The 21,876-nt window shown below is 35.8% G+C and overlaps 3 protein-coding genes across 4 annotated transcripts in view; 2 read left to right on the plus strand and 1 right to left on the minus strand.

Annotated features, from left to right (window-relative positions):
* The window catches only part of LOC139755903 (leucine-rich repeat-containing protein 45-like), a 92,083-nt gene that overhangs the window by 30,703 nt on the left and 39,504 nt on the right, over positions 1–21,876 (minus strand). The window contains exon 3 of the mRNA XM_071674631.1: positions 6,311–6,395. Coding sequence (XP_071530732.1) covers positions 6,311–6,312 — 2 coding nt within the window. The 5' untranslated portion in view covers positions 6,313–6,395. The remainder of the gene's footprint in view (positions 1–6,310; positions 6,396–21,876) is intronic.
* Positions 33–9,604, plus strand: LOC139755906 (alanyl-tRNA editing protein Aarsd1-B). Of its 2 annotated transcripts, none has more exons than XR_011714204.1 (8): positions 33–362; positions 1,338–1,466; positions 1,901–2,078; positions 3,949–4,145; positions 4,426–4,622; positions 6,320–6,426; positions 8,270–8,449; positions 9,449–9,585. XR_011714204.1 is itself a non-coding variant. In XM_071674637.1 (8 exons), exons 1-8 carry the CDS (start codon positions 324–326, stop codon positions 9,545–9,547), a joined length of 1,104 nt encoding a protein of 367 aa, XP_071530738.1. In that variant the 5' UTR covers positions 37–323; the 3' UTR covers positions 9,548–9,604. The 2 variants fall into 2 exon arrangements, 1 of the variants encoding a protein (XP_071530738.1); XM_071674637.1 differs by having other exon boundaries at positions 37–362; positions 8,292–8,449; positions 9,449–9,604.
* The window catches only part of LOC139755775 (uncharacterized), a 7,985-nt gene continuing 3,369 nt past the window's right edge, over positions 17,261–21,876 (plus strand). The window contains exons 1-2 of the mRNA XM_071674397.1: positions 17,261–17,391; positions 19,652–19,948. Coding sequence (XP_071530498.1) covers positions 19,680–19,948 — 269 coding nt within the window. The 5' untranslated portion in view covers positions 17,261–17,391; positions 19,652–19,679. The remainder of the gene's footprint in view (positions 17,392–19,651; positions 19,949–21,876) is intronic.

The following is a 21,876-nucleotide window of genomic DNA, read 5'->3' on the forward strand; positions in this document are numbered from 1 at the left end:
CAGCCTGTATCCCCTGGACTTTGTTTACCAACAAAGGCTCAGCCTGTAGCCCCTGGATTCTGTTTACCAATAAAGGCTCAGTCTGTAACTCATGAACTTTGTTTACCAACAAAGGTCCAGCCTGTATCCCCTGGACTTTGTTTATCAATAAAGGCTCAGTCTGTATCCCACGGACTTTGTTTACCAATAAAGGCCTAGCCTGTATCCCCTGGACTTTGTTTACCAATACTCCACATTCCTTCCCAGCATTGCCAATTCTCCCACTGATAACAGCAATCTGCTTCTGGACTGTTATTAGTGTAATATACCGTCAGTTTCTTCCAATGGTATTTTACTGCCAACGTCATTCCTATGAGAAAACAGTGAGTATATGTAAAAACTTTTGTTTAGTTACTGAATCAGTTGTTAAAGTAGAATAAGAGTACTCAACCCAGGCCGAAGGATAGGCAAACACCGGCTCCCCATGGGAGAGTAAGGCTACTGTTAGCTTTGAGTTCAATCCCATATGTAGTTCTATTAGTATTGACCTTATCAGACCAGATTTCAGGCTTTACGTAATGGTGACTTCATTTTTTAGAGCTATGAAAGATGATTAAAGTGTTTGGTGTTGGAAGTTTCATATAAACAAAGTCCATTGCATTATTTCTAAGCCAGAATAACTAGTTATGATAATCTGATCACTAGATTAAGCATTTTGACTCTCACAGAATCTGAAAGATAGAAAGTATGATTTAAGTAGCTCATGTTATATGTTTGATACATAATTCATAATTCCATTATGTCCTGCTGCATTAAGGCTAACCAGGTTTTATTCAGTTTACTTATATATATATATGTTTCTATTAGAATGAACTTCAAAAATTGCTAACAGTTTATGTTGTTTCCCCATCATTAGAAATGCTTTAGCAAAGATTGATGACATAGTTTTTTTTTTTTGCAAGTATGTGATACTCATCTTTATGATTCCTGTTTCCAATTTACTTGAATTTGAATACTGAAGACATGTGAAATTTACATCTTTTCCAGAGTATTTGGTCTGTTAAGATTGTATGTGAAGGTTACTGCTTTTTAATTGTAATTGAATTTATTAAAATTTATTGGCTCATTTTGATGATCATTTGCTGATTTACCATTATTATCTTAATCCTTTCACATTCCCATACAACCTTGATCAAATTTTTTATGTCAAACGTTTTAGGAAGCCATCAGGAAACTGTCAGAGATGAAACAAAGTTCTTATAATTGTTTTTTTAGTAGTGGTAGTATATGCTTTTTTGTTATGTAAAGACAAGAGTTACAATGCAAATTGCATCATTGTAAGGGTCTATGTTTTTCAGTACACAACAAAGGTTGTCGCATGTAACCCTGCCAAGCTAGATGTTGTGGAAAATAGTAAAAAGAAGAAAGTCGACTGCTATGAAACAACGTTTGAAGACACAGTTATGTTTCCTGAGGGAGGAGGTCAGGTAAGGCTATAGTGTACAATTATTTGATGTTTTGAGAAGGGAGTTAATGGTGGTGTAACTTTGGATTCAGAAAAGTGTTTAGTTTTGTCTGTTGGGAGAACATGATTAGGAACTGGTACAGAAAGTACAATGTAAGTAGGAGACAGCGTATGCATTCAGTATTATGAGATAATGTATGAATACGACATTAACAACATGTACCATCCTTTGCCTTCACATTGAATGTTGCTAACTATATTGGAAGTTTTCATAGTTGTACTAAGAGCCTGATATTTTTCATTTTCTTTGAAAAATGACAATTGTTTTTTCAGTAACTGTTATAGAGAAATAAAAAGCATGATATTATTAAAAGATTATGTTGCCATCTCTTTTAATGTCTTAAGAACTGTGATGCAGCTAATTAAGAACCTATTTTTGAAATATTCATTTGACAGCCAGATGATCGTGGTACAGTAGATGGCATCCCTGTATTACGTATAATTCGGAAAGGTGGAGATGCTGTTCACTATCTGGAAAAGCCACTTGAAGTGGGATCATTGGTCACCCAAGAGATCGATTGGATACGCAGACATGACCACATGCAGCAGCATACAGCTCAACACCTCATCACAGGTATGCATTAGCTTTGATGTTTGTTTAGCTGGTTTCATATATATATATATATATATATATATGTCCCATATGACTATATTTACTTGCTGTTTCATATATTAAAAGCAGTGATGTTAAGAATATTCCCTTGTATTTCTTTTGATTTGTTTGCAGTAGGGCTAGTAGCTGCCTTCTCGTGTATGCATCTGCCATGTAATTAGACTTCTTTCTGGAGAATTGGTTAATATATAGAATAGGTTTTGAGCCAACGGGATGATACTTGCATTTTAAGATTATTCAGTAGGTGCTCACAGCCACTTGCTTTTGTTCATGCAAGAGGTGGCTTGTCTGTAGCTGGGACTATTATCTGAATTAACCTAATCTTGGCCAACAGTTCATTTACCTTAAGATGGATGATGAGATAGAGAATACTATATTAGTACTTGTTAAGTTTATCTTTAAAGATTGTGAGTAGTTGAGCATGTTTTAGTATTATTGTTTGGGAGTTTAGATGAATTGTTAGAATAGTTAGGCTTTCCATACCTGGGTTCAGATATTTTTATTCAAAAGGACTGTTTTATATGTATTTTTTAAATTTTTTGCCTGAGAATAGAAACTGATAACCAAGAAAGAAAAAATGTACGAGTAATATATGGCATATCCTGGAAGTAAGGGAGGGAAAATATTCTGCAAATATCTTCTACTTGTCATAGAAAGCAGGTAAGTGGGACAAAGGCAGGGAGCTTAAAATCATACCCTCTGGTATTTTCTTTTTGTGAAAGTGGGAATAGAAGAATGTGGCACATGGGGACTTTTCCTCAAAAATTCAGTTGCCAGTTCTTGAAGCTACCTTGCTTAGATGGGAAAAGAGATATAAAAGGTGTCATAACTTTTATATTTCTTTTTGGTTAACTAACAAGCATTCTCCCTGTCTTTGCATATCATCTTACCATCTATGGTATTTAGAATGGCTAGTGAATATAGATTTGTCCCAAAACACTCGCTACTAACCACGTGCACATATGGTGATGGCTTACAAGTGGTCCTAGAAACATGCACTGATCTGGTTGTCAAAATGATTTTGCTAAGTACTCAAGAAATTTTGAGTGTGTGAAAGTGATGGCTTAGCCTACATGCAAAAGACTACATACAGTACATGTACATATTTCAGTACAGTATAAGGAACAGCATAGATAGCAATCCTTGAGGGCTAGTTTGGAGTTTCAGTCCACAGCTTCGCAGTTAATCTAAGTCTGAATGTGGTTAATGAGGTATTTTGTTGTTAGCTCTTACTGAAATGTTTTAGACCATTACAGACTTGCTGTGCTGTTGTAGTTGACTTTTAGCATGAGACCTTCCCCTTCTTTCATAGAAATTTACTATTGTCATTTGCATTGTATATTATTTTCTGTTACTATATCAAGTCTTTTAGATTCCTTCATAAACTTTTATTTGTCCTTACTTGCCCTGGAATATCTACTTCTGATCCCATGTAACATTTTTTCCCCAAAGGTAAAATTATTTTTCACACGGCTTAAAGTAAGAGTACTTTATGACTGATTTTCTTGAGCTGCCAGTACACCTAATTTGCTAGCTCACTGATTTCCTGAAAACTTATACCATATCTGTATTTGCTTCGTTATATACTTTCTTCAGTACTCTGGGACTTTTCAGCCTTATAAACATTAAGAAATGATTATATCCTCATCATTGTACCACATACAGCAGAGTATGAAATGAATTACTTTTTTTGTTGTTTTCCTAATTTGTCTATTTTTGTAGCTGCCTTAAGAATAGAGTAGTAATAGTTAATCCTTCCTGCAGCTTCAAGCGTTAGAGTGGAATGAAGTTTGCCTCGATAAGAGTAATTCCCTTTTTTCTTACTTTGCAGCTATTGCTGACTCCATATATGGTTATGCTACAACTTCCTGGTACTTAGCTGAGTCTGTGTCTTATATTGAGCTTGACACTGAGGAAATTCCTGATGAGGAAATTTCTGCAGTTGAAGATGCTGTGAACCAAAGAATCCGAGATGCTACTGCAGTTTATGTAAAGGAATATGATGCCTCAGACACTGAGCTGAAAGAGGTTAGTCGTATTTTTAAATGTGTGAAACCTCTTTATCAAAAATGTTTTCTTGTACCCAATACTTATGCTTCATTTTAGCTTGCATGAAAATACACCTGCCTGTGCATACTGTCTTTCCAGATTTGAATACTCCTTTTTTATGTTTTTTTCTTTAACTCTTGGTTGCTGTCTTCTGTGAGTGCATGTGCTGAATTGATTCAGTATACCATATGAAGAAGTTCATTTGCTTTCTTTCACCAAATAGGATATTGGGTAACCAACACTACTTGTTATTGAACAGATTCGAACCAGAGGCTTGCCAGATGATGTTGTAGGTCCAGTACGTGTTGTTACTATCCAGGATGTAGATGCTAATATGTGTTGTGGTACACATGTATGCAACCTGGCAGACATACAGGCAATCAAGCTGCTTCATACAGAGAAAGGGAAGGCTAACAAGACACTGCTTTTCTTTGTGGCAGGTGCCAGGGTCCTCAGGTAGGAGTGTAATTTATGAAGGATTTTTAAGTCCAATAGAAATTTATCAATGTTTCCATCAAGAATCATCTTAAAACTTAATTTGAATATGTTTAGTAATAATTGCAGTGTAGTGCAGTATCAGAATTGTTTGTTGAAGTGCTTTTTCATAGTGAATTGTTTTTGTTTCCTTTTGCACCTGCGAAGGGTCTGTAGAATGTTCAATGTGCTCCTTCGTGTTTATAGGCAAACATTGTCCACAAAATGATGAAATTCACACCCTGATATTTGGAGTGTTGTAATTATTAAGGGTCATGATGCACAAAGTCAATGTTGATCACGTAACTCACTGAAGCGGATGTTTTCACCTTTTGTCTGATTGTTTCTGTTGTCTGCAGATGTACAATGTTTTAATGCATATGTGCCACAAATGCTTGTTTTATTGGTCTTAAGCTGTGCACAGATGATTGAAATTTCAGATTGTACCATTCTTGCAGTGTCACTTTAATTTTGCAGGAAGGATGAAATTCTTATAGTTAGATTAACTTTTCCTTACTCCATATAAGAGCACTGAAATTTTCCATTGTGTCAAGCTGAATGAGCTGAAACTTGTTCCAAAGTTCTATGAACTCCCAGGTTTCTATACATATTAATTTTCAGCTGATCATTTCCTCACATCATCATCTTCTCTTATCCATATTTCTTTTATTGATTGAGGCAGATACATCAGATTAAGGCTGACTTGATTCTCTTCTACTCCATTCTGTTCAAGAAGCTTGAACTACTGATGAAATCTCAATTATACCACTTAAAAGATTCATGTTCTTAAGCATTTTATTTAGAAGAAAGGTAGAAGCGTCTTCTTCTTTTAATTGTCCACTCACTCTTCACTCTCATTTGATTAAGAAATGTTTAATCTGTAAATGAAACAATCATTTATGTTGCATTTCCATTTGTTGTAGTGACTGAACTAGTTCTGCCATTAATCTGTCGGTTCTAAGCAGTTACAGTCCTTGATATGATCTTCATCTCTAACCAGGCTCTTGTTAACAGGGTCTTTACTCACAGAGCCTCCTCACCTAGAAAGTATTAAGTGAGCTGCTGAAATTCAGTGTGTTAAACTTGATGGTCTTTCTAATTCTTACTTTTCATGGTAAATATGGCAATAAAAGCAGCCTCAACTGTTCTTTGAAGACTGCCTTTATTATCCCAGTTCCTGCTTCTGTAGCCTGAAAGGTAATGTACTAATTGAAAATAATGTAGGGGCTAGTAAAAATTACTTATGCCGATTGAAATATTGCATGGACATGTTTCCTTTTCTTTCTCCATTAGTTAACCACTTACTATGTAGTTCATGATTCTGTCTTGGATCAAAAGTGCTTGATTGTAGTTAGTTATACAGTAGTTATGAAGTAGGTATACATATTTTCATCATTTATATCTTGAGATGATAGCCTCGATCTTCAAAAGGTGTTAACAGTGTCTCAAACCTTACAATTTTAAGCACGTGCAAAGACAATGATACCACGTGTCTGTATGTCTTGGATTTACCATCACACAGTGGGCTCGAGCCAGATTCCTGACCGAGACATATGGAAGAAATAGCACAGTCAGACACACTCATAATACACTCAGAAAAAGAAGGCTAACAAGATACAGAAAATATGGCAAATATATTACTCCTTTAAGTAAATATAATGATTACTTACATTTTCCAGGTACCTTGGGGAGTGTGTTGACAGAGAGCGTCATATGAATACCCTCTTGCATTCTTGCCCCTCTGACCATTTGCGTCTGGTGGAGAAAAAACAAAAGGACCTCAAAAGTATGAATTTGAAATGATTTTAATTTCATTTACTTTTATGATTGTAATTTATTTAACTCTGTCTCCTTTCAAAGTCTTTACACTGTATTCTGCTTGATACCCTGTGTATATGTGCTTAAGACATTTTATTAGTTTTTACCTACTTAATTTGCCCAAAAATGTACAATCTCTCCGTCACAAATTACATTTGACATTATTTAACACATGCAACTCATTTTTTGCAGCACCTAGAAAACAGAGCTCAGAATCATAGATTAAACTTTTCAGTGCCCTTTTTAAGTATTGGAATTTATGGATAGAAAGGTGGGAAGATGTTTGCATAAATGATTGGTCCACATAATTGTCCCTGAAAAATTGGGTGAGGGATTATGAGACGATATAAGATTCTGGTAGAAAAGTGACATCATAAGTGTTCTTAGGTCAAGTGTTTTGCAAGAATGTAGAAGAAGAAGGATGTTTTATGTTCTTGTGTAGGTTTGTGAGAAGTGACATAAAATTCCATTAGAAAAGGGATGTCGTAAATGTTCCGAGATCACATAATTTGTTTATGTTTTTGATTTAGATACTGATATGTATTAGAGTGAGTTTGCAAAAAGGATGACTAATTAAAGGATATATGAATGCAGTAAGTAATGGTCTAGAAACTAAAATCTAATCTAGAAACTAAAATCTAAGTAGATTTAACTATTACAGAGGAATTGCACTGTGGTAAGAGGTAAAAGATGTGAATAAAGTGCACTCTTGTTAAGTATCTGATCTGGGATGATACTAGAATGTATGTTTCTTTGGACTAGATTCTGATCTTGAAGTGAAAAACAGAATGACCAGACAACAGGAGTTTTGTTGTCCCTGATGTAGTAGGAGCTTCATCTTTTGAACTAAACAGGGTAACGTTCCAGATATTTGTGGAGTTTATATTCTTCCTCAGAGATTTCTTCTTTTACTCCTCCTTACTTTTTTGTTCTATTTATGATCTTCCTTATATCGACATCCCAAATTTCATATATTCGCTGTGGCAGCCTTGAGTGTTTTCAGACTGCTAAAGTTTGTAATTTGTAACTGAAATGGATGATGAAGATTCTACATATTCCAATTACCTTTGTATTTGAGAAATTATATACACAACATAGGTAAATTAACTGCTGTGGTAGTAAATTGAAACAAGTTATGGAGTCTCATGTCTCCAGTATTATCTGAATTTTTGTCTTATTAATCTCTAGAGGTAATTGTTTTTCCAAATACTTTGACAATTTTCAGTTCTTTTTCTCTGAAACAGCTGGTTTCACCCGCCATAATGAGGTAGTGTTGGAACAGATAGAAATCACCCTTACTATTGCATACATCCACTCTGTAGCTGCCATATACACTTCACCAAAACCAAAGCCTGCTATCCACAGCCAAGCCTCGTAGACTGTTCTATAGTTTACTTTCATTATTTCATATTCACTGGCTCCACTCAATGACAGCACATTCCCCTCATATGCCATATTAATCTGTTTAGTTTCTGCTAATGTATACCTTTCACCCTGCCGAAGACTTAGGTTCCAATATTTCATTCCATCCTACCAATGCATTGGTCTCCACCCATTTCATCCTTTCTCCACTTTTGATGCATAGATCTTCTTATTCAGTATTTCTACATTCATCCTCTTCATGTCTGAACCATTTCAGCACACCTTGGTCATCTCTCAGTCATACTGTGCCTGCTAACACACCTTCTTATAGTGTTATTCCTGACACATTCAGCCTGCATATATTTAAGCAAATTATTTTTTATTTTTTTCCATGAATGCATTTTCATTTTTGGTACCTATCTTATATTTGCTTAATTGTTATCCAACAGGTCATTTCCATCTCCTTGGCAGGTACTTTAAGGTCCCTAAAAGAAGCTTTGAAAGACCTGGCAGTTGCTGAGGGCCAAAAGTTCTTGGCACAAGATCCAAGACCTAAGGTTTACTTTCATCATCGTCGTGATGGAGACATGAACTACCTAGGTGCCATAATCAATGAAATCAATGATGAGGTAAATTAAAATCTTTATATGTTATCTTTGCATGAAAAAATAATGCATGTACTTGTAGAAGATACTGTCCTTGTCACCACTTGAGTGGCTTTAGAACAGGGTTATCAGCTCATTGAGAACTGTGTTTGGAACAGTGCTGATTATGATATTTCATAGGATAATTAACTGATTCAGGGGTGATTGTTGTGCACCATATAGTTTATATTCACAAAACTCAATTTTTTTTCATCCATTAGTATATGTTATTTAGTTGTGATAAAGCAACTAATGCACAGTTGATGATTTTGCTTGAAAAATTGCCTTTAACAATGATAGATTTTGTACATCAGAATATTAACTCAGTAACAGAATTTAGATTTTAATTTAATGGATTATGAGACTAGCATTTTGGTTATTGATTTGAATAGAATGAAATTCAGAGGAGTGAAAAATAGATATACATCTCTCCTTGTCACACATTACACTTGACACCACTTATGTCACACCCATTCCTTGTAACTAGAGTTTCCTGTGGTGGGCACTCTGCACTTGCCTTTTATTTTGGCAAGATGATAGGAGCACTAGATAGAAATAACAGATAGGAGCATTAGAGAGGAACATTAGGTATAAACACTAGTTAGTAGTTGATAGGAATATTAGGTGAAAGCTTTGGGTAGAAGTAATAGGTTGGAACATTAGGCAGGAACTATAGTTAGGAGCCTCTGAAAACAGTATGCAAGAGTTGCCCCTCTGCTAGTGGCGTGTTAAGGGTGAATCACTAAAGGCTAAGCAGCAGCACTAGATTTCACCAGTTATGGAGACTTTTCCTGTGTTACCCTTTTGAGGAAGTTCCTGAAGGGAACAGGCATCAGAGATACAAATAGATAGATAGATAGTGTTGAAGTATCTATCTCCAAAAGATGTCTGTACTCTCAGGTGTAGTTGCTATGCTTGTAGCCACTGTTAACAAGGTGAAAGTTTTTAAGAATTTTAAATTATACTCTTGTTCTGTTTCCACAGTGTGTGCTCAAGGTTCTGACAGCTGGGGAAGATAATGGTCCAGGATCATTGTTGGTACATGGTCCAGCTAGTCTTGTGGCACAAGTAGGACCAGGGTAAGAGTAAATATTTTTAGCAAGTTTCCAGTTAGGAAAGAATGTGTGCTGTTGGTTATCCTTAGACTCATATTACTTCTTATAATGACTGTTTAAAGGTAATCTATTTTTCTGAGAAAATGCCAAAAATTCAGGGTACTTTTCAGCTCAAAAAACTTTTCATTTCAAAATTGAAAGATAAGATGTTCAAACACTTCTATACTTGAAATAATCATGGAAAATACATCATAATGCTCTCAGTTACCGATTCATGCTCAGTTAATACGATGTAAAGGATCAGAAAATATTTAAAATTGACTTCATTTAATAGCTTAATTGAATGTCATAAGGACGACTAAACGGTATTCTAACTCCAGATTTGTATTCAGCATGAAAAATACTTCTTATAATGACTGTTTAAAGGTAATCTATTTTTCTGAGAAAATGCCAAAAATTCAGGGTACTTTTCAGCTCAAAAAACTTTTCATTTCAAAATTGAAAGATAAGATGTTCAAACACTTCTATACTTGAAATAATCATGGAAAATACATCATAATGCTCTCAGTTACCGATTCATGCTCAGTTAATACGATGTAAAGGATCAGAAAATATTTTAAAATTGACTTCATTTAATAGCTTAACTGAATGTCATAAGGACGACTAAACGGTATTCTAACTCCAGATTTGTATTCAGCATGAAAAATACTTCTTATAATGACTGTTTAAAGGTAATCTATTTTTCTGAGAAAATGCCAAAAATTCAGGGTACTTTTCAGCTCAAAAAACTTTTCATTTCAAAATTGAAAGATAAGATGTTCAAACACTTCTATACTTGAAATAATCATGGAAAATACATCATAATGCTCTCAGTTACCGATTCATGCTCAGTTAATACGATGTAAAGGATCAGAAAATATTTTAAAATTGACTTCATTTAATAGCTTAATTGAATGTCATAAGGACGACTAAACGGTATTCTAACTCCAGATTTGTATTCAGCATGAAAAATACTTCTTATAATGACTGTTTAAAGGTAATCTATTTTTCTGAGAAAATGCCAAAAATTCAGGGTACTTTTCAGCTCAAAAAACTTTTCATTTCAAAATTGAAAGATAAGATGTTCAAACACTTCTATACTTGAAATAATCATGGAAAATACATCATAATGCTCTCAGTTACCGATTCATGCTCAGTTAATACGATGTAAAGGATCAGAAAATATTTAAAATTGACTTCATTTAATAGCTTAACTGAATGTCATAAGGACGACTAAACGGTATTCTAACTCCAGATTTGTATTCAGCATGAAAAATACTTCTTATAATGACTGTTTAAAGGTAATCTATTTTTCTGAGAAAATGCCAAAAATTCAGGGTACTTTTCAGCTCAAAAAACTTTTCATTTCAAAATTGAAAGATAAGATGTTCAAACACTTCTATACTTGAAATAATCATGGAAAATACATCATAATGCTCTCAGTTACCGATTCATGCTCAGTTAATACGATGTAAAGGATCAGAAAATATTTTAAAATTGACTTCATTTAATAGCTTAATTGAATGTCATAAGGACGACTAAACGGTATTCTAACTCCAGATTTGTATTCAGCATGAAAAATACTTCTTATAATGACTGTTTAAAGGTAATCTATTTTTCTGAGAAAATGCCAAAAATTCAGGGTACTTTTCAGCTCAAAAAACTTTTCATTTCAAAATTGAAAGATAAGATGTTCAAACACTTCTATACTTGAAATAATCATGGAAAATACATCATAATGCTCTCAGTTACCGATTCATGCTCAGTTAATACGATGTAAAGGATCAGAAAATATTTAAAATTGACTTCATTTAATAGCTTAATTGAATGTCATAAGGACGACTAAACGGTATTCTAACTCCAGATTTGTATTCAGCATGAAAAATACTTCTTATAATGACTGTTTAAAGGTAATCTATTTTTCTGAGAAAATGCCAAAAATTCAGGGTACTTTTCAGCTCAAAAAACTTTTCATTTCAAAATTGAAAGATAAGATGTTCAAACACTTCTATACTTGAAATAATCATGGAAAATACATCATAATGCTCTCAGTTACCGATTCATGCTCAGTTAATACGATGTAAAGGATCAGAAAATATTTTAAAATTGACTTCATTTAATAGCTTAATTGAATGTCATAAGGACGACTAAACGGTATTCTAACTCCAGATTTGTATTCAGCATGAAAAATACTTCTTATAATGACTGTTTAAAGGTAATCTATTTTTCTGAGAAAATGCCAAAAATTCAGGGTACTTTTCAGCTCAAAAAACTTTTCATTTCAAAATTGAAAGATAAGATGTTCAAACACTTCTATACTTGAAATAATCATGGAAAATACATCATAATGCTCTCAGTTACCGATTCATGCTCAGTTAATACGATGTAAAGGATCAGAAAATATTTTAAAATTGACTTCATTTAATAGCTTAACTGAATGTCATAAGGACGACTAAACGGTATTCTAACTCCAGATTTGTATTCAGCATGAAAAATACTTCTTATAATGACTGTTTAAAGGTAATCTATTTTTCTGAGAAAATGCCAAAAATTCAGGGTACTTTTCAGCTCAAAAAACTTTTCATTTCAAAATTGAAAGATAAGATGTTCAAACACTTCTATACTTGAAATAATCATGGAAAATACATCATAATGCTCTCAGTTACCGATTCATGCTCAGTTAATACGATGTAAAGGATCAGAAAATATTTTAAAATTGACTTCATTTAATAGCTTAATTGAATGTCATAAGGACGACTAAACGGTATTCTAACTCCAGATTTGTATTCAGCATGAAAAATACTTCTTATAATGACTGTTTAAAGGTAATCTATTTTTCTGAGAAAATGCCAAAAATTCAGGGTACTTTTCAGCTCAAAAAACTTTTCATTTCAAAATTGAAAGATAAGATGTTCAAACACTTCTATACTTGAAATAATCATGGAAAATACATCATAATGCTCTCAGTTACCGATTCATGCTCAGTTAATACGATGTAAAGGATCAGAAAATATTTTAAAATTGACTTCATTTAATAGCTTAATTGAATGTCATAAGGACGACTAAACGGTATTCTAACTCCAGATTTGTATTCAGCATGAAAAATACTTCTTATAATGACTGTTTAAAGGTAATCTATTTTTCTGAGAAAATGCCAAAAATTCAGGGTACTTTTTAGCTCAAAATACGTTTTGTTTCAAAACTGAAAGATAAGATATTCAAACCCTTCTATACTTGAAATAATCATGGAAAATACATCATAATGCTCTCAGTTACCGATTCATGCTCAGTTAATACGATGTAAAGGATCAGAAAATATTTTAAGATTGACTTCATTTAATAGCTTAACTGAATGTCATAAGGACGACTAAACGGTATTCTAACTCCAGATTTGTATTCAGCATGAAAAATACTTCTTATAATGACTGTTTAAAGGTAATCTATTTTTCTGAGAAAATGCCAAAAATTCAGGGTACTTTTCAGCTCAAAAAACTTTTCATTTCAAAATTGAAAGATAAGATGTTCAAACACTTCTATACTTGAAATAAAAATGAATGTATCATAATTCTCTTAGTTACCGATACATACTCAGTAAAGAAGATGCAAAGGATCAGAAATATTTTATGATTGACTTAATTTAATAGCTTGATTAGGTGTCATTAAGAGGACTATATGTTATTTTAACACCAGATTTGTATTCAGCAAGAAAGAATGCTTCTTATAATGAGTTTTAAAAGGAAATCTTATCTTTTGAGAAAAATACCAAAAGTTGAAGGTAATAGTTACAGTGGCTGTGTCTATGGTATGGCGGGTAGGGCAGATGCCCAGGGCGCCACTTGAAGGGGGGCGCCACTCAACAGGTTTGTTTTTGGACAAATGATACCTGATTGACGTTTTTAACATCTTGGTTTTGTGAGATAAAAAAGAAACTCGCTTACGTTTCAACTATAGTATTATTTTGCTACTATCAGTTGCATTACCGCTTCTACGTTACAATTTTGATCAAATACGTCATTAACTAAGTCTTTAAGAGTTTATATAAATTCAAATTTGGCCTAACTCTTCAACAGTTTATAATTGCACTGTATACATTTTTATATACATCCACTGTATGTACATTTTTAATCAAGCCAGGGACGCAATTTCAGTGTTTGCCATAGGTGCTATTTCCCCTAGATACTCCCACTGAACCACCACCACTGTCCTAGCAACACTACGTCTCAACACCAGCACGTCCCAGCACCGCCACCATGTCCCAACACCACCAAAATCCTAGCACCATTACTACGTCTCAACACCAGCACGTCCCAGCACCGCCACCATGTCCCAGCACCACCAAAGTCCTAGCACCATTACTACGTCGCAGCAGCAACACCACTACGTTCCACTCTCAACATGTTTGACCACTTACCTCCTTCATGCTCCCGGCACTTTACCAGCTGTGTACCGCAAGAAAAGTCCCGCGGCAAGCTTTATGTCACCCTACCCGACCTACTGACCCCGTGAGAGAGAGAGAGAGAGAGAGAGAGAGAGAGAGAGAGAGAGAGAGAGAGAGAGAGAGAGAGAGGAGAACGAGTACAAGAGGGAGAGAGGAAGTCGAAGTTATGTGATCCTCCTCCCCTCCCCCCCTACACCAGAGACAGTCTACGGTGCCTTCACTTCTCTTGGAAGAAGTGGGTCAGTTGAATGACCCGCCCCAACATTGACCTCATAATGGGCGTGTTCTTAAACACATAATATATATATATATATATATATATATATATATATATATATATATATATATATATATATATATATACAGACGATATATATGTACACCGAAGTGAACCGACAAATAATAAACAACTTTCTTGGCAACAGATCTCGTAGGAGCTACGCTTCTCAGACACACTCAAGTTGCTCCTATCCTCCTACGCCTGTGCACTCCAACACATCGCTCCAACATCATGAACATCACTTCGCCACACTACAAGACTCCCTCATACCCATGACGCAACCGCCAAAACGAAAGTACCGACAACTTACCCTCATTTGCGCTACACTCGCCCCACATGGACACAAAAGTGATATGCTACAAGGCCTGTCCTCCCGCCCCGATGGACGTGGTTGGCTTCGTTCGTATGAAAATCTTTTCAGAATGTGGGAGGGGGTCACTTCGAACTCTGAAATAATAATAGTGATAGTAATAATAGTAATGATAATAATAATGATAATAATAATGATAGTAATAATAATAATGATAATAATGATAATGATAGTAATAGTAATAATGAAAATAATAATGATAGTAATAATAATAATGATAATAATAATGATAATATTATTATCATTATCATTATTACTATCATTATCATTATTATTATTATCATTATTATTATCATCATTATCATTATTATCATTATTATTATTATTGGTATCACTACATGTTTCTTTGTGAGTTCGTTGAAATTCAGCCGCTAAAGAGAACAATGATATATCGTTTTCTAAGGTAAATATACTGAAGATGAGAGTCATGCATACAAATTTACACAGATCATCGAAGCTCACGATGAAAATGTTCATACACAGAGAGAGAGAGAACGAAGAGCTGTGCATATATCATCCCACAGCGAATCATACCCTACGTCAGTCGTAAAAATCTACAACATACACCCGTCGCTAAGCACCCATGTACATACGTCGATTCACCTAAGCGAACCTGAACATACAAGCTATATACACAAAGGGCAGAACCCTGGCATAGAGAGTACAAAAACACCAGGGTTTTATTCGACCCAACATTATTGTGTACAGTTAAGGCATATCAGTGGAAGATGTATAACGGTGACTTGGTTTTTTGGTGGACCACAAACGAGTAATGACTTGTTTGGGTACATTGCTAGCCCAACGTCGGTCCAGTGCACCTGATCCAGTAATCTATTCTTCTGGTACACTCACGTACTCGTGAGAAATATTTGTGATTACTTGTATCTACAGTTATGTTGATGATTTCCCAACTGCCATTTGGGAGACCATACAAAAAAAAAAAAAGATAAGGCGTTGCTGAATCAATGTTTGCGGAAGATATTTCGTTGGACAGAGATTCTATCACTCTTTGAGCTGTGGTTTCATCATCAGTTCTATCTGGAAATGACCCAAAAGCTTTTTGACAAGGTTAAATTTACACCGTATGAGAGATATATAATCTCTCTCTCTCTCTCTCTCTCTCTCTCTCTCTCTCTCTCTCTCTCTCTCTCTCTCTCTCTCTCTCTCTCTCTCTCTCTCACCAAAGTTCCTGATGACGAGAAAATGACAAGTGCAAATTCACACGTCCACTGTGTCTACCAATCTCCCCAGCCTTACAAATTCTTTCTTAAAACATGAATGAGACGGAGGAGGCTTCGCAGGCTTTCGACAATAATCTAGAGGAATTAATCAGATAGGTCTAAAGCAATTAATCACATTGATCTAAAGCAATTATTCACATTGATCTAAAGCAATTAATCACACTGATCTAAAGCAATTATTCACATTGATCTAAAGCAATTAATCACACTGATCTAAAGCAATTATTCACATTGATCTAAAGCAATTAATCACACTGATCTAAAGCAATTAATCACATTGATCTAAATCAATTAATCACACTGATCTAAAGCAATTATTCACATTGATCTAAAGCAATTAATCACACTGATCTAAAGCAATTAATCACACTGATCTAAAGCAATTAATCACACGGATCTAAAGCAATTAATCACATTGATCTAAAGCAATTAATCACATTGATCTAAAGCAATTAATCACACTGATCTAAAGCAATTATTCACATTGATCTAAAGCAATTATTCACACTGATCTAAAGCAATTATTCACATTGATCTAAAGCAATTAATCACGCTGATCTAAAGCAATTAATCACACGGATCTAAAGCAATTAATCACATTGATCTAAAGCAATTATTCACATTGATCTAAAGCAATTAATCACATTGATCTAAAGCAATTAATCACACTGATCTAAAACAATTAATCACATTGATCTAAAGCAATTAATCACACTGATCTAAAGCAATTATTCACATTGATCTAAAGCAATTAATCACACTGATCTAAAGCAATTATTCACATTGATCTAAAGCAATTAATCACACGGATCTAAAGCAATTAATCACACGGATCTAAAGCAATTAATCACACGGATCTAAAGCAATTAATCACACGGATCTAAAGCAATTATTCACACTGATCTCAAGCAATTAATCACACTGATCTAAAGCAATTAATCACATTGATCTAAAGCAATTAATCACATTGATCTAAAGCAATTATTCACACTGATCTAAAGCAATTCATCAAACTGATCTAAAGCAATTATTCACACTGATCTAAAGCAATTAATCACACTGATCTAAAGCAATTAACCACACTGATCTAAAGCAATTATTCACACTGATCTAAAGCAATTATTCACACTGATCTAAAGCAATAGCGTGTTCATAATTATCATACTACGTCGAATGCTTCATCCTTAACGTTACGTATCGCTGTAGGGGCAGCAACAAAGAAAAAGAGGTTCATGTATACATGACTGATTGTCAGCGGTGCGCGTGGGGGAGTTTCACCTCTTGTGTGTGTGTGTGTGTGTGTGTGTGTGTGTGTGTGTGTGTGTGTGTGTGTGTTCTAGTTAAGAGAGGCCAAGACCTTCCTCAGTCTCGTGTCTGGCTTTCTGTGAGTGGGTGAGGGCCTACAGTCCTCTCGGTGGGTGAGGGACGTTCTCCTCTCCTGCTGCTACTTCTGCACGAGGATTTTTTTCTGTACTGACGGTGTTAGATACTGTGGTGTTCTTAGGTAGGTTCAATCATCTTTACGAATGTTAGAAATTTTGCTTTTTGCTCCGAAGTTTGTGTGTGTGTGAGTGGATATATATATATATATATATATATATATATATATATATATATATATATATATATATATATATATATATATATATATATATACATATATATATATATATATATATATATATATATATATATATATATATATATATGTGTGTGTGTGTGTGTGTGTGTGTGGAGAGAGAGAGAGAGAGAGAGAGAGAGAGAGAGAGAGAGAGAGAGAGAGAGAGAGAGAGAGAGAGAGACAGACAGACAGACAGACAGACAGACAGACAGAGAAAATGTTACCGGTCTCCGCCCGCTCGAGGTTACACTGCGAGTAAAAAGTCACTTTGGCGAGGTTGTATCATTGCAGGTACAGACAGCCTCGTCAAAAAACTTTTCCTCACCAAGGGAGTCTACGTTTCCCTGCTCCTGAAACTAGTGCAGCCTTGGGCCGTAGGAGCCATAGAAGAGGTCTTAGGTAACACAAAGAGCCTTTCATAATCATTGGTCCAGGATTGATTATACATTCATGAATAGATGAAGAAAGAAATGTATATGTATTGAAGTTCTGTGGTTGTTCATCCAGGATTAAGGGGAGGAACACAGAATGGAATCGTGTCTCTGTGGGACTAAGAAGATGACAGTGGGTTTCCATGGGGAGCCAGACATAATCTTTGGATTAAATCCGACTCATATCTAGTGTAATGTAAAGTTGCGTGTCTGTTGTTGATTGGTTGTGTAAGGGTTTCTGTGATGTGACTGCCATGTCGTCTGTTGATGATGAGAGGACTTTTACAGTGCAGGTTGCAGGAGGTTTGGGTTGGTCATGTAGTAATAAGTGACTGAGGAAGGTTGGAGAAAGAACTGCTTCTTGGGGAACTCCACTGCAGAGTTTGAGGGTTTTGGAAGTGAAGCTTTGGTGAATCAATGAATTTCCTTATGAAGTGATAAATAAAAGCGATTGATCACCTGATTAATTGATTGATTAGTGGCTTGATCAACTGACTGATTGCTTAATTGATCTATTTCTATATTTACGGAATTGTTGATAATAAAGTTAAGAGATCAGCTGGCTGATTGATTAAATGACAGATTAACCGAGAGATTGGTTAATGAAATAACTGATAACTTGAAATACTAAGCAATTCAGAAAAACAAGTGCATATGTTCCCAATATCTATGATCTAAACACAATATCTGACCATTTATATAAGGCTAATATCTTTAAATCGATGTGTATAATTATACTAAATAACGTATGGTACTCTTCCGAGCGCCTGTATGCTGCTCCACTGGAGAAGAAAGTCTGCGGGGCTAATCATATGCAAATTAGTTCAGAACAAGCGGAACACTGCATTTGTCATCAACCTCTCACGTTCTCGTTGTCGGATCATCCGTTTCTGGAGGCTAGACTATAATGTATGGAGATTTCATTACAATCGTTTGGATTACTACTTACAAGAGTGTTGAAATCTCCATGGAGTATAGGGATTACTACTTACAACGGAGTTGAAATCTCCATGTAGTATAGGGATTACTACTTACAATGGAGTTGAAATCTCCATGTAGTATAAGGATTACTACTTACAATGGAGTTGAAATCTCCATGTAGTATATATCAAATTTCACATTCGCACTGTGATATATTGAGTTTCATTGATTGAAAATTGAAAAAGGACATTTATGATAATAGTTTACATGTAAATACTTGATTTGAAATGTTCTAATACGTAAATTAGACATAGTCTTAGAAATGTATTTACCTTTCCCTGTCCCTGTAAATGCCGTTTCAAATGAATTCTATTGACATAGTTCTAATTAGGAACGAAAGAGGCTTTATAAGGAATAGAAAATGCTTTGGATAAAAGAAATATGCTTTCAATTCATTGATACATTTTCACGTAATGTGGCTTGCATGTAACACTGGTTTACCTCATCAACAATGGTATTAGATTTTTTTTTTTTTACTATTACTTCTAGCAATCGATTTATAGATTAACATGTTGATCATCTAATCTTATTAATCCATTACTTCTAGCAATCGATTTTTAGATTAACATGTTGATCATCTAATCTTATTAATCCATTACTTCTAGCAATCGATTTATAGATTAACATGTTGATCATCTAATCTTATTAATCCATTACTTCTCGCAATCGATTTATAGATTAACATGTTGATCATCTAATCTTATTCATCCTATTTCTTGTCACCTATAAAGACCCCGTGGTTGTGAATAGCCGGACACAATGGACATGCTAGCGTCAGCCAACAGCGTTATGCTCTCCACCAAGACGGCGGTCGACACGTTTTCCACAGGTCTCAGCAACCTCGCGGACTCTCTCGGCTCGCTGACCTTCCTAGCTATCATGGCCGGGGCTATGGTGGTCAGCGCTGGCATAGGTGGCTTGTCCTTCACCGGGATCGCGAGGATGGACGAGTACTTCGGCTGGCCGCTCTGGTCGAGGATCTTCCCCAAGTGGAGGAAGGACGACCTCGGAGACACGTTCGAGGAAAGGTAAACGAACGTTCTCTTACATCTCTCTCTCTCTCTCTCTCTCTCTCTCTCTCTCTCTCTCTCTCTCTCTCTCTCTCTCTCTCTCTCTCTCTCTCTACCAACTCTTAAAGGGGTGGATGAACAGCTGAGCTGACACTGGACCGACGGCCGTAATCAGGTTTCGAACCTATGCGCTCGACCGTGGGCGGCTCGTGAATGCGTCACGGTCAGGAACACAAACTGCTACACCACGGAAGTCTTATTCTGTTAATAGTGGTGTTTCTCAGGGGTCTGTCCTAGTGCCTGCTCTCCATAGATGATCTTTCTGCATCTAATAACTCTGTCACAACTTTCGTTGATGATTTTAAGGTAAACACTTCAACCTTCTTTCCTTCCCATGTCACTTTGATTCTCGTTCCTTCTTACATTTGACATGTATCCTCTCTTGATCCAGACTTGTGCAGCATCTCAGAATCTGTTAGCATTAACTTGGTGAAATTTGATAACGTTAAGATGCAATTTCGTCCTTTATCTCTTCCTAAACGTTGCTTGTTTTCCGTGCGATAACATTAACATACCACAGTTTTTTTTCTCATGTGGCCAACTGTTTCATATCGACAAAGGTTTCATTCGCTCCGGTCTGGGGTACTGCTCCCAATTTTGGTGTGGTTTTACCCTGCACCTCTCCATTGGGCGGACTGGAATCAAAAGCCATTCATCTTTCTATTTCTCCAGGCATCACCGCTTTCTAGCCATCCCTCTCTGTCCGCCCTGATGTTGCTGCACCCTCCCTGTCCTACGGGTATCATATCGGCCACTGCTCTAGTGAGCTGTCTGCGTGTGTGTGTGTGTGTGTGTCCCTACCACTGTAACATGGACCCGTCCGTGTTGCTACTTTATTCAACGTTTCAGTGTTTTGGTCACTCACACGAGGATTGACCAGGATGATTCCCTCGAACTCTTCGCGAGAAGCAAGGTTGGGAAATTCTCTTCCTTCTTTCGTCTTTTCCCTTAAAAACACATCCACCTTCAAGAGTCAGGGGAAACAAGCATAGGAAATCTGATCTGATATATTCATACGTTTTCTCAAACTCTGTTTTCTTTTCATTCTCGATGGTTCTCTCTGGTGGCATGTTTTACCCGTCACTATTATATAAAAAAAAAATCTAATTACACAATGTCTATTAAACCGACATCCACACCCGCCCATCCCGTCGGGGGTTGTAGACACTAAGCGCACTTTCACAGACACACTCGTGTGAGAGGTTGTGAATTAGGGCGTCTCAGTGTGCTGGACCCAGTGAGGGTCAGTGCTGGGGACGCGTGTATACAGGTGCAGAGAGAGGTGTGTCGGGGTACATGGTACTTTCTGTACTCGTTAGGAATATTCGGTCAACGTAGATTCACAACGAAGACTTCAACCATTCAAAGTGAAAGATTATTTGGCACGTCTTCCTTGGATTTGTCGAGAATCCACAGAAAATGAACTGATGTTTACAAATTTAGTAAATGTGGAGATTATGGATAGCATGATTATGTCCTCTTCATTACATATGTACAATATGTGTTCTACAGTCTCTGATGTTATCATAACTAACAATTTCTACACGTTCCTACATCACACCATACTACCACCATTATCACTAGACGCAACACCATACTCTCATGGCCTGAGCCGTAGCTTGATACACCAACAGCTTCGTCGCCAATAGACATTTCCCATCCGTCATACCTTTGCCACATCTATAACTAATGGACACCATCACTACCCTACTCCTCTCCTAGACTGATCGTCATTCCCTATAACCACCACACCCACACCATGGTTTCCGTACTTATAACTTCGGTACACTTATGGTCACCATGACATACCTTCCATCCCTCTGACATACATACTATAACCTCTCTTCCATAACTAGCACACCACATCTTTTCCTGGAACCCTCGTG

Source organism: Panulirus ornatus, chromosome 20 (genome assembly GCF_036320965.1).
Source record: "Panulirus ornatus isolate Po-2019 chromosome 20, ASM3632096v1, whole genome shotgun sequence".
Taxonomy (NCBI): domain Eukaryota; kingdom Metazoa; phylum Arthropoda; class Malacostraca; order Decapoda; family Palinuridae; genus Panulirus; species Panulirus ornatus.